The sequence below is a fragment of the Platichthys flesus genome, chromosome 5 (assembly GCF_949316205.1).
Source record: "Platichthys flesus chromosome 5, fPlaFle2.1, whole genome shotgun sequence".
Lineage (NCBI taxonomy): Eukaryota > Metazoa > Chordata > Actinopteri > Pleuronectiformes > Pleuronectidae > Platichthys > Platichthys flesus.
Genome location: NC_084949.1, coordinates 13,005,469 through 13,020,869, shown reverse-complemented (window position 1 = coordinate 13,020,869; position 15,401 = coordinate 13,005,469). Strand labels below are relative to the sequence as shown.

Here is a 15,401-nt window from a genome sequence, read left to right as displayed (position 1 = left end):
ACTTTTAAGGTCTGTCGAACTATGTTCAGGACAAATCAAACTCAACTGGTTTTCATTACAAGGTCGCGCACCCAGTGGCTCTAGACAGCTCATAATATTACATTAATAATATTTTCCCTCAGTCTAATTTGCAGTCGATCAGTGCTACTACTACTACTACTGCTGTTACACACACTCATACTGTACATAAGTTTCCATATCTTGATATGATTGGAGCTCAACCTCAAATATTTGACTGGTCTGAAATCCACATAACTGGAAAGAAACTGCTATGAACTGATCGTCAATACCACAAGACCTTTACATCCGCGGATCCACCTTTGGCGTCTGGAGCGGTGAGGAAGTTTGGCACCTTGTCGTGGAGTCTCAAGAAGAACGTGCAGCTGCTCATTCCTCTGCTACTTTAATTTCCCTCAAGTCGACTGGGTGTGTTGCTGATTTAGCTCCTCTCTACTGACTTGTTTTTTTCTTTCAAGCATTCTTGCTGCATTGTTCCACATTGACGTATTACTGTTAGCTTGCGCATGTCACAGTTGCATTATGACTTTTCTTTTTTTCATCTCATTACTATGGATTGGTTTGTTCAGGGTCATCAAATAAGACTAGGTTAGAATAAAATGTCTGGCTGTGCTAGACATTCCTTCCAAAGTCGAGCTTTAATTTCAGTTTTCCTGTGATGCTGGAGGTCTATAAATGCATGGGGAGCTTCTGCATGTATCACTGGATGACTAACCATAAGCTCCATTCACGGGTGATGAGATTTTCTCACCATAGTTGATAGTGTTTGCATATACAGGAAGTTGGCTGCTTTTTTTTTTGCACATTAAATAAAATCAAGAGGGTAAAAAATACCTGTTAAATACGCACAGTTGCTCTCTGCACAAATCTCCCAACCCTGACCTCGGTCACCAGCCCCATTAACCTTGCCATGGGTCACGATTTTCTGGTTATTCCAATGCTATGAATATTTACCCATGCTGCTGCTGCACAGCTTGCAAACAATAACCCACTGTCACTTGTTCATAGTACAAAGCTACAGTTAACGGCGGGTCAGTTTGGTGCTGTATTCGACTGTCACACCTCTGTGATTGTCTTCACAATGCTTCTACTGTTCAGTCAGCAAGTATGAGCCCCTGAAGGCCCCCCCCCACACACCCTTAACTCTTACACCCTTCTGCTTGTACTCACTGCACTGCTGTCACTGTCCTGCTGCTTGTCACTTCTGTTTTCACAACATCACACTTCTGTAATCTTCCTTCCCACTTCCTCTCACACACAGGCTTCACTGCACTACCGCACCGCCGCGAGCATGCAGCGTACCCCAGAACCTACTGCGACATCGTCAAGCCTCTCTGCGCCGCCGCCGCCTCGCCAAAGCTCACCTGTGCCGACCTCCCGCCGAGGAGTCTCGGGCAGCAGGGGTTGAGCCCCCAGCTCCGCAGGCTGGAGCAACACCAGAGGCACCTGCTGGAGATGCAGCAGCGCAGGGAGCAGCAGAACAGGCCGCTGGAGGAGTCAGAGCAGGAGAGGAAGACAAGGGAGGAGGAGGAGCAGAGGAGGAAGAAAGAGGAGGCAGAGGAAGAAATAAAAAGGAACAAAGAGCAGGAGGAGGCAGAGGAAGAAATTAAGTTGAAAAAAGATGAGAAGGGGAAGACGAGAGAGCAGGCAGAGATGACTAAGAAGGAAGAGGAGGAGCTGAAGCAGAGGAGAGACTTGGAATTACAGCTACAGGAGCAACAACAGGAGCTGAAGCAAAGGCAACAGATCATGCAGTGGCAACAGGAGCTGCAACAGTCTAATACAAGTCAGGCTGTGCTGCTGTCTCCCTCCTCTGGGCTCTGCACCATCTATGAAGCTCTTGAGAACAGTGATGAGGAGGAGGCTGAAGATGAAGAAGAGGGAATAAACGAGCTGAATCCTTCAAAAGAGGAGCCCAAGAAAGAGATGACAAATTTAAAGATAGTCAGCGACTTTGAAAGAGTGATGTCAGATAAAGAAAAACATCAAGACTCTTTGCCATCAACCAACAACTACCCAGAAGCCCCTGAGACACCCAGCCCCCCCTCCCAGGATAATGACAGCTCCTCCCCTTGCCCTCCTGAGTCTCCAGAGCGACCTCCACCCCTGGACCTGGACTGGGGCAAGAAAGTGGACATAGTCCAGCAGCTGATCAATCAGACCCTGCTGCTGAATGGAGACGGCTGCTCGTCCTTGCTGCGGATGGCGGGGTGTGCAGGAGGCACCCTGAGCCCCCTGGAGAGCAGCCTGTGGCCCACCCTGCTGCCCCCGCTCACCCCTCCCTCGGCCACCGTCACCTCCGTCAGTAGTTTCTCTCCAGAGGCGACTGGAAGCTCGCCACAGGGAGAGTGGACAGTGGTAGAGCTGGAGACGCATCACTGAGGAGCGAGTGTGTGATGACACACTAGCTTTCGACTCGCACACATAAACAGGGTGATACACATATCTGCTCAGCCCAATTTATCTGATATAATTTTTACCATACACACAATTAAGCAAATGAGTTCAGGGAACAGCTGTAAAAGATGAAGTCAATTTTTTCACTGGAAAAAACGAATAACCATAACAAATTACATCACCTGTTAAAAGAAGATGAACTACATCACTTCGATGACCATCGTATTGTTATGAAGGTTGTAAATCTCATTGCCAAGTATTTTAGAAAAAAATAACCACCTGATACAAATCAATAATTGTTTTTGCATTGTACAAAAAAAAAAAAAATCAATGGAGGGATCAAAAACTGACCAGTACAATAGACCTGTAAACCTGTGGTGCTGTGGCTCAGTGGGTCTCAAACAAATCTATAGCTAAATCTGAGTGGTCGAAAGAGAACCAACAAGATTAAAGAGCAGGAAAATAGATGTATATATTTCAGGCTTTCCCGATAAGTGCTTTGCGACCCCCCCCCCCCCCCCTTTTTTTTAACTACTGAATTTCTTTTACCTTTTTGAAGGCTTTATAAAGTGTTATGGTAGAGCAACCTGAGACAGATGCATCACTTGCAGTTGAAGTGGTCACAGCCTGTATACAGGAGATTCAAAACTCATAAGACAAAAGGTTGAGGGCATCAGCTGAGGATTCAACTGAGAGACACAGGGATTTTCTAACTGGAAGAACAAGCACATTTTTCACAGATGCTAATTCTTGGTGCTACAGCAGAACAGTTGATAGTTTCTTGCAAGTATGTGAGCTGTTTATTGATGCAAAAAAAAAAGCTGTGCGTGACTTATTCATCATACAATCCTCGGGTGATGGTAACTAGTAAATGGTTAGTTTGAAGATTTCAAAAACGGAATAAGTCATTTGTGCATCTTTTTGAACAATCGTGAAGCTCGAGATCCTGTTTTAAATCCTTCTCTTCATATAAGAACAAACTTGAAAACAAACGGGAGCTTATCCAAAGTGTGGAATATTTGGTTATATTCTTATGCTCAAATACTTATTCTTCTCAAATATGTCTTTAATTCAACACTGATGCGTTGAGTGGTTAATAACTATTTTGTTAAGGAAAAAAGGGATCAAACATATATATAAACCTGTTTCTTATCTACTGTGGAAATTAAAGTAGACGAACACGAAGCGACACCTCACTGAAACTCAGCTCTTCTCTTACCTCACACTCGTTATCCGACCCCATGGAAACAAACCCACTGAAACTCAACCCACACACACCTGAAACCATGTGATTATTGACATCAGTCCCATGATGCATCACTCCAATCAGGGTGTAACTGGACACTTTGCTTTATGCCAAAACCTTGTGCCATGGTTGGCCTAACACACTCACCCTGATGATGCCAAATGGCTCCATTAAGTCAAAGGTAGACACACTGGTTGTAGCTTGTTTAACTGAAGCCAGAGCTGTTCCTATCATGTTATTATTTAAAAGTGGGATTACACTGGAGATGTCTTACCACTGAATATTGCTAAAATAGATCTACATGATGCTCACAGATTGACACGAAGTTGCACTTATTCCAACTCAAGACTAATAATGTTTACTGAGTCAAATATGTTGATGATCGAGGCCCAGAGTCCTCCCCCTACTGAAGGTCATTAGCCTCTGACACACTGGGGTCAGGCACTGCTGAGGTTGGAGTCGACGAGCACATGATTGAGATCAGGTTTAAACTGCTGAGGGTTATTTCTCCTGTGGTGGGCGTCATTGTTCTGGAGCCGCACGTTAACTTTTTTCCACAGGTGTAGTCTTCCTTCGATTCTCACACCTGCCTGACAGAGGACGCTTCTTCAGTCACAGGCAGCGGTTGATACAGATGATAGTCTGTAATTCTATCGGACACAGACTTTAAACAAGACTCTAGGTTTGAACCAACACTTCTGTGAGGGTCAGGGGTCACCGCCCTGTGTCATCAGAAGGAGGAGGGGGGTTTGGTATCAGGTTATTCTGTGTATTATTTGTGTATCAATGTTGACTGTGATGAGCTACAGTATGGTTGTGTGTGTTAGTGGGTGTCTCTCACTGGTTGTAAATGTTCTTATCTGTGCTTTACACCATTGTCAGTCTGTGTTGGTAGGTCAGTGGTGAAGACAGGCTCAGGTCACTGGTTTAAAGACTGGGGAATTCTTTAAAGCCAAATTTCCTAACACAAGTTTAGATGAGGGCTCTAAAATATGGAGACTACAAGCGACTGGTGTCAGAAAATTTGACATTTATTCCCCCCCCCCATGTCTCATCCATGCTTTGTATTCAGTCACTTCCTGACTTGCTGACTTGCCCTCTGGTGTTAAACCGTATAAAGGCTGAGTTGTTTATCAGCTGAAGTGAAAACAGAGAAGACTCAGAAGTCAGTGTTTAATCTTTAATGACTCAACAGACAGATTCTTACCCGTTAGTTTTTTTTCACTGAAGAAAATTCCCCTGACCGTTGCACGCTAGTTTGTCCAGTCTCTTTATGGAAGCTTGGCAGGGCAACATAACCCTCACTGTATTTTTTTGACAAAGCTGGACTTTTATGAAATGTGCTCACGCAAACATGCCCGGGTAGTTTTGTGTATATTGTTTAAAGACTTATCACTGTAATGAAGGGAAACTCCACTTTACTTTTGTACTTGAGAGATTTAGAAGTATAGCAGCCCTTTAAGAGTCAGATATAGATTTGTAATGAATTAGAGAATGAATGATGTTGGTTGTAAATGGTAGATTTGATTCTTTGTTCTAAGTAAAATGCCTTTTTTTATGTCCACTCTTTGGAACATATGAGCTGAATGGTTGTAAGGTCAAACTGAACACAGCAGGCTGAATTCTGGGGAAAACACTGTCATTTATTACTCAGTGTAAGGTGTTAAATCTGACATTTGGGATATTAATTTATTAAACATGAAATGAGGCTCATGTGTACTAATTTAAATGACGATGATGATGAACCTGATGGAATAAACTGGGCTTTCTCACTTGTGGGACACAAATCATGGCAGCTCGTTTTAAAGTGTAAAGAAATTCTTTCCTTATTGTCTTTTGACTTTCTGAACAACAGAAACCTGTGATTGTTTGTAATTTTTCAATGCAACTTTTAATGTAAATAAAATGTTTTTTTTAATGAAAATACAAGATATTGTATTTATTTACAACATAACAACATACTCTTAAAAGTGTGAACACTTAAAACGTAGAATACTTTTAAAACTATAAAAAAAAATTTTAAGATTACAAGAAGAGACTGAACAGATTAAAGTGACAAAAACATTGTACAGCAAAACCTCAAACAAAGTGCACAGCATAAAACAATTTTTACATAAATGGACAGAGGCGAGGAAATTGGCTACACATATTTCAAACAAGGATTTACCTTCAACGTCTTGTTTGAACAAAACTGGTCCAGTCCATTTCCAAATGCTGTGAGAAACCTCAATGTAGATGTCGTGCACTATAACACAGATGCACACACCCTCCTACAGAGCAGAGCGTCACAGTGTGGTCTGCTGTGACAACAGCAGCTGCTGCAGGAGCTCTGTAGCATTGCAGCTGGACGGCTCCTTACTGCCCAGGAACAACAGCCTGTGGTAGTCAGCCTGAGGGACCTCACACGTGATCCTACTTCATGAACACATACAAACACATGTCAGACAATATATCAGGAGTTTGTTTTCATTAAGAGAAACTGTTATAGATATTAATGAGGGTCCTGAATGTGATGGACTTTCTTTTGTAGCAATTAGCAATACATATCATACATATATATATAATACAAGTATTTAAGTTCAGACAACAGGAGTTTTTATAAACCTAACCAAAACAAGAATGGCACTCAATAGAGCGCATACCTCCACCAAAGCCAAGTCCCCCTAGATTCAATCAAGCTGCACGTACAGTTCTACACGTTCCCAGATATTTGCTCCCAAAATGTGCCTGATTCTTTCATCAAGATCCATCGCAAAGGTAGAAATCGCCCACTGATGTGGATCTGCACATGCTACAATATTAGAAAATAACAGTGTATCCCACGCTACAGGATATTATTTCGATTATTGCCTCACAGGCAGCGACACGACATATTACATCCCATGTGACCTCATGGGGAAGCTGATTTAAACAAATTGGAGAGTGGCGTGGAGTGACACGCCATGCCATGTTGATAAACAAAAGCAGGATGTGCGTCTGGATGACAAAATGGTCAAGGAGACGCGGTCAACAACTTGACAAGATATTTATTGTCAGTTTATATCTGTCAATGGTAGCAGACTAACTGGCATTAGCCTCAGATTGTTTACTGTTGCTTGGCAGCCTCGTCTACTATCTCTCTCAATGGCTATTGTGGTTCTGCTTGGAAAGAACTGACATAATCATCCTGATTTTTAAATCGTGAATATCAACTATGTTTGATAAATAGAATGTAAAATTGGGGCAGCACTGATCATTCTGCAGGCAGTCTGGCAGGTTAAAGAGTGGCTCTGTAAGCCCTCACATCATCTGGGCTGAACATCAGTATCAACACAGGTTCCAGACCACATTTCTCCTCCAATTCTCGGGGTGTCAGAATCAGGGTTAAATGGGCCCATAATCCCTGTGGTCTGTGCCCAGCTTTAGGAGAACAACTCTAGGTTTAAAAGGAAGAATGTTTACGAGTATACCATTCATTGATGTCCTCTGTGTCAGGGACTGGGTTCACCTGCACCCAACGGCCGATGGACCACCACCTCACCACGTCACTGTGGCTCTCCTCACCAGCATCAGCGTGTGCATTGGGAATATCCTCATAGCACAGGAAGTAACTAATAGGGACACAAACACAACAGTAAGAAAATAAGCTGACAATTAGAGATCAATGAACGTCGTGTCATCATAGAAGAACGTTTTTAAAAGAAGAATTCTCATCAGTGAGCGAGCGAGCGAGAACTGAAGGGACATGGGAAATAAAAGATGGAGAAACTCACTACTCTGTCTCTCTAACGGTTTCTGCTTTCTCCTCGCTGTCTCCACCCTGCCTCTCATCTGCCTGCTGGTGTTTGCCTGGGAGCGTCTCCACGTTCCACCGCATCCGTTTGTACAAGCCCGTGTCAACCTGGGGGATGTACGGAGTGGGTAGGCAGTAGCGGAACGCTGTCAGCCTCAGTCGGCCAAGCTGAGTCTGACCGATGCAGAAGTGAGACAAGCTGGGACCACAGACGGGAGAGTTTGGAGAGTAGGAAGGTAAAATAAATGAAAACAGACTGATCGCTGCTGGGAAATGAGACGGTTACAGTAGTGAAAGTCATATATGGGTGAATCAACATTTACAGCTAAATACATTTATACTTTCTACAATCTGTACAAGTATGGAATGTATTAGTTTTATTTGTTGTGTTGTTGATAATGTAGGCCCTGCAAAGATGATTACAGGCTTGTGTTATTTTAAGCAACTTCTTTAACTAGAATTTGAATGACTGGAGGTATGCAAATGTCCAAAGTTAAATATTTATAAACTATACACACAATATACCTGCCCTCATAAATTTGAGGTTTTATTATACCGTATATATTTGCAGGGACATAAATCATTAAACAAACTGTACTGTGATGTACCTTGAGTAGCAAGATACCTGGACAGAAAACATTTATTACAGGATAAGAATGACAATAATCTTCCAGGAGAAAAGTGTACATATATATATATTAAGATTTCATCAATTCTAGATCTTGTTCCTGTGTGTGTGCGTGTGTGTGTTTGTACCTGCTAGGATCAGATTCATCCAAACTGAGGAGACTGTGTTTGGCGTGGTTTAACACCAGCTGTTCCAACTTGTCACACAGCTGCTCAGAGAAGTCCAACAGCTGCACAGACGCAAGCAAACACACAAAAACACACAAACAACCACAGAGTAGAAGTTTAGAGTCAAGTTGTAGCAGTTAAACCTGTCGTTTTCTAATATGTCTGTTATAGTAAATATCCTCTCTGATCTGTCAAGTAAATTGCTTACGCTTTTTATAAAGAAGTTTTTTATGGTTAATGGGTTTCATACACCCAAGTGTAATTTCTACGTTCCCAGGATTCCAGTCTATAATGTTTGAGAAAGCATCTGTTTCTTTTAATCAAAATAAGGCGTACAGTGTGAGCATTCAAATGAAGCTGTCACAGTCATATGTGTAGATGAAATTCAAGGAACAAATCATCTGTCAATCTTCTTGACAGCATTTATTTCCACTGTGAAAATACAGAAAACTAAAATATGGGAAATACATTAGTGGGTCAGTATAGTGTCTGAATATTTATAGAGCGTAGCGTTACATTAAATGGAAAAGCTCTGCAAAAATGTCGAGCAACTTTGTACAACAACTTTATGAGAAGCCAAGTGATTCAAAAATAGAACAAATTATAAAAGTGAAAAGCCAGACACGGAATGATTAATGCAAAACACTACTTCAACATCCTCTTGATATAAAATCTGCTAGCTGAGCTAAATGAAATTGAAGCCATCAAAACGGCTTCATCCTACAGGGGAGAAAAGGAAGCATTTACCTGTGTGTAGATTTCATGACTCAGAGGGGTGTGCTCGGACATCAGGCTTCTCTGTGCTGTGGACTCCACATAGTTAAAATAAGGCTGACAGGTGAATAGGAAGTCTGGTACGGCAGCAGCATGAGCCTTCCTCTCTTGATCATCCTGCCTGTCAGAACACAAAGACAAAATGGCAATCCGCATATAAATTAATAAATAAATAAAACAATACATTTGATTTATGTCGGACTTTAAGATATGTTTATTTATACCAAACACATGCACAGACATGCACAACACACTCATGCAATGGTAGGTAAATTTAACCTCTGCATTTAACCCATCTGTGTGCAGGACACACAGAGCAGTGAGGGGCCATGTACGGCGCTCGGGGAGCAGATGTTGGGGGAGTAAGGTGCCTTGCTCAGGGGCACTAGACAGGGTAGGGAGACTCTTGGATTTTTGGACAGATCAATCCAGGTTCGTCTTTTTGTTTACTTAACAATGTTAAAAAGGGCTATATGAGAAATAAACAATCCCAGACAGATAAAATGGGAATAAAACCGTGTAACATCCACAGAGATAAGAGAACGGTCAATTTCAACCATTTGCAAAAAAACATGTCAACTTTAAAGGAGTTTAAAAGAAGCATGTGGTTGATGTGGTCATGTCCTTTCAAGTGATAAGCCAGGCAGCATAATTTTGCATTAATTGAATACAATGGAGGGAGCACTAGCTGAAAACTAAGTAAAGTGCAGTACAGTGCTCAGGTTGAGGTGATATAAAAGCATGCACAACTTTTTTGCAAAGCAGCAATTGATGTGATTTTTGGGGAGATAGTCTTACGGTGAAAGAAGCAGGCAGAGATTTAAGTAAAATCGATAAGGCCAGTGTATTGTGGTCACCTGAGACCCTCACTCACCCTTTCATCAAGTCATCTGCTTGGCTCAGGAGGAACTGAAGCTGCAGCCGCATGGACTGGATACATGTCTCCTGGAATCCGAGCTCCAGAAAGCTGTAGGCCTCACTGTCCCAGCTGCAGGAGGCAGTATCACCGCGGGGTGGCGCCAGAGCGACGTCAGCCAGTACCGACAGCGGAGCATCTTCGTCACCCGCATTATCGTCGTCATCTTGCAGCTCTGAGACGCATTCAATATCAATGTTAACAAGAGAAAAGTGGATCCTTTCAAAATACAAACAGCACCAAGCCCCTTTAAGAGGCCGTGTCTTATTTGTCTGTTTTATTTAAACTCTTAAAGATGTGTAGGACCTGACACGAATGAACCCACCGGCTGTAGCAGACGTTACTTGACCTCTCTGGCCGGTGTTGGACTGGCCCTCCCCGGACTCCGACGGCCTCTCAGCCGCGCTCTCGTTCTCCTGCGGGCGTTCCCCGATCACTTCATATCCCAGAGGGGAGTTTTCCAGGTGGAACTCGACTCGACCCTTGACACCTGTCATGTTTTCTGCTGTAGCTAAAGTCCGCACTTACACGACAATCTGTTGGAAAACAACAAAACGCCGCATTAACGGTTATTTGGACGCTGCCCTGCACTGCACTAGCGGTTAGTCACTGCTAGCTGACACGAAAATGGTTTTCTAATTCCCCAAAATGCTAGCCGATACTAACATACACCCGAGTCAAAGCGGAGAATTAACCTCATATAAAGACAGGACACGTCTCGTGTGTTTAGTTTGTTGGCCGAATGAAACCCCACCATAGTTAAATATCTAACCTCAAGCAGAGTGTAGGGTATTATGCTTTAATAACAGATGGCCGAACTTTAGCTAGCTGCGTAGCTAGCGGTTAAGCTAACTTACCTTCTCTGGTGGAGGAGCGGTCAGAAGGTCACGGACACGGTCAGTCGCAGTGACCGTTGACTCAACAACTAAACAATGAATTACCAAAATAAAAGTTTTGTGTTTTTTTCGAGGTTCACGCTACAAACACAAATGTTGGAGCGCAACAAACTGTTTTTTTCCGAATTAGAAAATAATCCATCTTCCTTTTATTGATAAGTGTCAGAAAAGTAATCGACAACGATTTTTTTATAATTGAATACTTATTTGTCAAGCAGATGTTTGATGGATTTTACTTCAAAATTGTAAAATAATTTCTGTGGAGAACGGTAATGTTGCTTTTTTTTTACAGCTTAACATTTATTCAACAACAATGGTGATTGTTTGGAAATGTGAAGAAGGGCATCTTGTCAGCCATTTATAAATCATTTCTCCCCTGTCAACACATCCACACACTGAATCAATTCATGTGGATACATTTACAGATTTGCCAGTATACAGGATATGTGCGGTATGTGTGTATCTCAGAGCACTTGGGCTACGCTCTGTTCCATCTTCCTACTCATCCTGTTGCTGACAAATTTTCAATTTGCAAATCAGCTATGCAAATGTGGTCCAGAACACCTCCTCTACCCACATTGCTTTTCCCTGTGATGAGTTTTCCTCTCTCACCTTCTCCCCTCCAGACATGAGAACACAGGCTTGTTATGAATGTGTCCGGATGAGTTCAGCCTCAGTTGTACTTTGGAGCTTCTTTTACTTAAAAAAGACTTGGACCTGATTCATTTAATCCCTTCAACACCCTATTTAATTGGTTTACTTAGCTACGCTTTGTACCTGGATTATCTTTAAAATATGTTACAGCAGTTAAAAGTATTCAAGTGAGTCTTTATAAGTCTAGTCGATTGTGAAGAGAAATGATGAAGCTACAAAAGTGAAAACTTCAGATGGTACCTGAAAGGGAATTTTTTTTAGACAAAATAAAATAAGTCATAGACATCAAAAGTTAGGCTTTGCATGGAATTAAAACAATATCCTTAACTAAAATCAACATTGCTGTACAGTATGTTAAGTAAAAGTATTTATATACATATATCATTTTATCTTATCCTATCCTATCTTATCTTATTTAATCTCATCTTATTTTATTAAATATTATATAATATTATCTGTGGGCAGTGTGGCCTAGGGGGTAAAGTGGTGGTTCCCCAATCAGAAGATTGCCGGTTCAAATCCCACTCTTTCCCATGCATGCTGAAGTGTCCTTGGCTGAAGTGTCCTTGGCAAGATACTGAACCCCTAAATGGCCCCTCATAAATGTTGAGTGTACTTATTGTAAGTCGCTTTGGACAAAAGCGTCAGCCAAATGACAAGTAATTATCTCATATTATCTAATCTTATTTTATCACATATTATCGCATCTTATCTCATCTCATCTTAAACATATAAACACATAGAAATATTGTGAGATACTAGTACACGATGTGAGTACTGTGTGTCGGTGAGCATGGCTCTGTGTTGATGTCTCTGCCTTCACTTGTGTTTATTCAACAGTTGGTTCATTATAAGTTACAGTTCACCACGACTGTGCTTGTGTGTGTCACATGACACATCCGGACGCGCCCCCGCCGCCTTGCCCCGGACCAATGAGCGGCCGGGCGGCATTGCCAGAGCGTCGGGGGCGCGCGGCAGTGTCTGTCGTACAAGTGGTCTGGTGCGCGTGCCCCCGTGGCGTCAGTTGGCCGCAGTTTGAACGTGAGGAGATGCTGAGCGACAAACCACCGACGACGACACGTCTCAGCTCTATGTCGCCGGAACTCGTCCGAGTGGAGTCAGCGGAACCTTGAGCGGACAGAGGAGCTGGCTATTGTCCGTCATTGGGAGTGTGTGAGCGGCCGCTGGAGGACTGACAGGCGGCGTATTCTTCTCCTTCCTCCGCGTGTGTGTGTGGCATGTGATACAGAGACTTAGGCGTGTTTCACGGAGGTTACCGGGAGAAGGAGAAGGAGAAGGAGAAGAAGAAGAAGAAGAAGAAGAAGAGGAAGAAGAGGAAGGCTCTCTCTTTTATTGCATGTGGTGTGTGTGAGCAGGAGCTGCTGCTGCTGCGGCGTGTGTTTTAATGGAGCTGCTGCTGCTGCTAGCTGTTGAATGACGAACCTCCAGGGAATGAGATGAACAATGAGTGTTGAGCTCAGCAGCGGAAGACTCGTCTTTGTTTTAAAAAAAAGCCCCAGACAAGGCTTTTTAATGTGACGGAAGAGAGGACTTCACACGTTGGAAAACGCTGGGAGGATCAGTTCAGGCGCGGCCGGGCAACCCAACAATGCGGATTACCTCTTGACTTGTTTGCCTTTGTGTCTATACGGCCTGTTTGTATAAAGTGAAGATAACATTCACCAATAGCCGTCTTCCTTTACCACTACCAACATCTTATTTTACTGTCCTGGGAGAGGGGACAGCCCGTTGACCTGAAGGACGAACCCCACATGTGCACAGGTTGTCTGTGAACAGAGCAGCACAGACAACGATGGCGAACGACTCCATACAAGTAAGTGGATGGAGTTGCATGTCCTGTAAACCAGCATCTAAAGTGCCCTGTCTAGTGGCCTGCAGACCTTCATGGTGGACAGTGTGATCCAAGTTCTCTACATCATATACCACCAAAATATAAATATTAGATCAGTGGTAACCATTTTTTTGGTGGCTTTTAATGAAGCAGTATGTGCTTGTGACCTCTCATCGCATGGCTTTAGTTGTGAGCAGTTCAGTCGCTGTTATGGACTGAAGAGGTACACGTTTTTAGTTTGTTACAAACAAAAAAGCTCAAATTAGAAGAACAAATTGTAAAATACACTTTATTTTCCTTATGAGTAAAACCTGATCAATACGGTTTTGGTGGGCCAATGCGGATACAGATGTAGGGTAAAGAAATGTTTGATAGTGAATAGATATATTAAAAAAATATTTGTGACAATCCCTAATAATATAAACGTTTTAATATCGCAAACATACACGCTGATACCGACATGTTGGTCAACCAATAAATGGTTCTAGCTTAATTTCCCAGATCATATTGATTTAGGGTCCCAAGCTTCAAATTGTGAACCACTGCTGTAGAAATACAAATTGATGCAAAGTTTAACTTTCCCATTTCTCTTTTTTATATTGTTATAAATAAATCTCTAAAGATATTTATTAAAAGTACTTTAAGTGACAGGTCCTTCAAGCAATCATCTACAAGAAGAGCATTGTCATGTTGGGTAGTTGGCCAGTGAGGCTTTTGTCCTGTGAGCGAGCAGTGGTCAAATATTTCCCCGTGGTATTGTAATTTTCTCACGAGTGAAATACAGTTGTGTAAAGCTGTGACCTGGACATTTGAAAAGCACTGCTGTAGTTGGACCGTTGCTGCTCTGATGGGATCAGTTTGGATGTGGGTATGGCTTTGCTGGGGTCAGAGGATGAAGGGTAAGGGAGCTCTAAAGGGCATTATGTTGATGACGTTGTTTTTTAATGGCTGCACAGCCATTATAAAACATTATAATGACATGCATTGATGGATCTAGCTTTAAGGGGGGGACTCTCAAACCTCTCAAGGACTTTCTGGTGGCCCCAGGGCCCTACTGTGAGGGTCCACCAATCACTCAGTAGAATTGAAACAGATAGTTTGTCCCTTGTTAATAATGTATGACGAGACTCTTTCTGGTCGTGGAGGATCGGTGACCTTGCTGTTTTATGTTATTGTGTTGTATTTTCCATGATGCGGGCCCCTTGGTTTTAACTGTACCTTTTTGCCTTCTACATGTTTTGTGTGTAGATGCAGGGTGCATGCAACGCACAACAGCGGTGTTTGTTATGAAATAAAACATCATACAGGCCACATTCCCAACTCCATTTGCCTTTGGTTTCTTTATGAAAGCTTTAGTATGAGGAAGACTTCCTACTTTGCATCTTACAGGGAATGGGCCGAGGATTTCCTGATGTAGGATATAGATTATCTATGAAAATTGATCTCTGCTTTGTTCTCAAGAGTCACAAAGCTTAGAGTGACCTTATCAAGTAAAACATCCACAGTAAATGCAGTTCTTTTCATACTCTCATGTCTGGGAACTTGAAGGGCAATGAGGAGGCAGCAGGTGAGCATAATGAAAGGCATAGCTTTTAAACCTGCTGAGCCATTGTTCCAGTGGAGCTTGTGACATTTCAGTCCAAGCCTGTGTTGTGTATCAGCTGTTACTCAGGTTGAGCTGCATACAGTTCAGATATGCAGGAGCTAGTGCTGTCATGCAGGTGAATGCGTTTGATCTGTCTGTTCTCTGATCATACCTGTTGGCAATTTAGGAACTGTGATGTCATTCAGCTGACAAGGAATAGTATTGAAACGGCAGACAAATCAGTAATGAAATATGTCCGGTTGGAAGAAGTAACCAGGTGAGGAGCAGGTGCCCATGTAAATGCAGGATTTGGACAATGTTAATAATGACTTCAGAAGAGTAGTCATAATCACCATGAGTACAATAATGGTTGGATGAAACCTGTGTGTGAATCTGAAAACATAAAATACTGGCTGAACACTTGACAGTCCTTGTTTTCCCTCTTCACCTGTATTTACCGTTTCCTCTGCTGCATTATAAATGATTATGCTATGTT

At 42.5% G+C, this 15,401-nt stretch overlaps 3 protein-coding genes across 3 annotated transcripts in view; 2 read left to right on the top strand and 1 right to left on the bottom strand.

Moving 5' to 3' along the window:
- The first annotated feature begins 82 nt into the window (after positions 1-82).
- LOC133953487 (GRB10-interacting GYF protein 2-like) lies at positions 83-5,580 on the top strand. Its single transcript, XM_062387411.1, has one exon. It carries the CDS (start codon positions 1,474-1,476, stop codon positions 2,398-2,400), a length of 927 nt encoding a protein of 308 aa, XP_062243395.1. The 5' UTR covers positions 83-1,473; the 3' UTR covers positions 2,401-5,580.
- Positions 5,581-5,939: 359 nt separating this feature from the next.
- Positions 5,940-10,415, bottom strand: c5h19orf67 (chromosome 5 C19orf67 homolog). Its single transcript, XM_062387349.1, has 7 exons — positions 10,244-10,415; positions 9,877-10,093; positions 8,976-9,123; positions 8,190-8,290; positions 7,414-7,632; positions 7,111-7,251; positions 5,940-6,073 (listed from the first exon to the last, which is right to left on the bottom strand). The coding sequence occupies exons 1-7, from the start codon at positions 10,413-10,415 to the stop codon at positions 5,947-5,949; spliced, it is 1,125 nt and encodes a 374-aa protein (XP_062243333.1). The 3' UTR covers positions 5,940-5,946.
- A 2,032-nt stretch (positions 10,416-12,447) lies between these two features.
- The window catches only part of pkn1a (protein kinase N1a), a 43,849-nt gene continuing 40,895 nt past the window's right edge, over positions 12,448-15,401 (top strand). Inside the window, exon 1 of the mRNA XM_062388004.1 lies at positions 12,448-13,302. Coding sequence (XP_062243988.1) covers positions 13,282-13,302 — 21 coding nt within the window. The 5' untranslated portion in view covers positions 12,448-13,281. The remainder of the gene's footprint in view (positions 13,303-15,401) is intronic.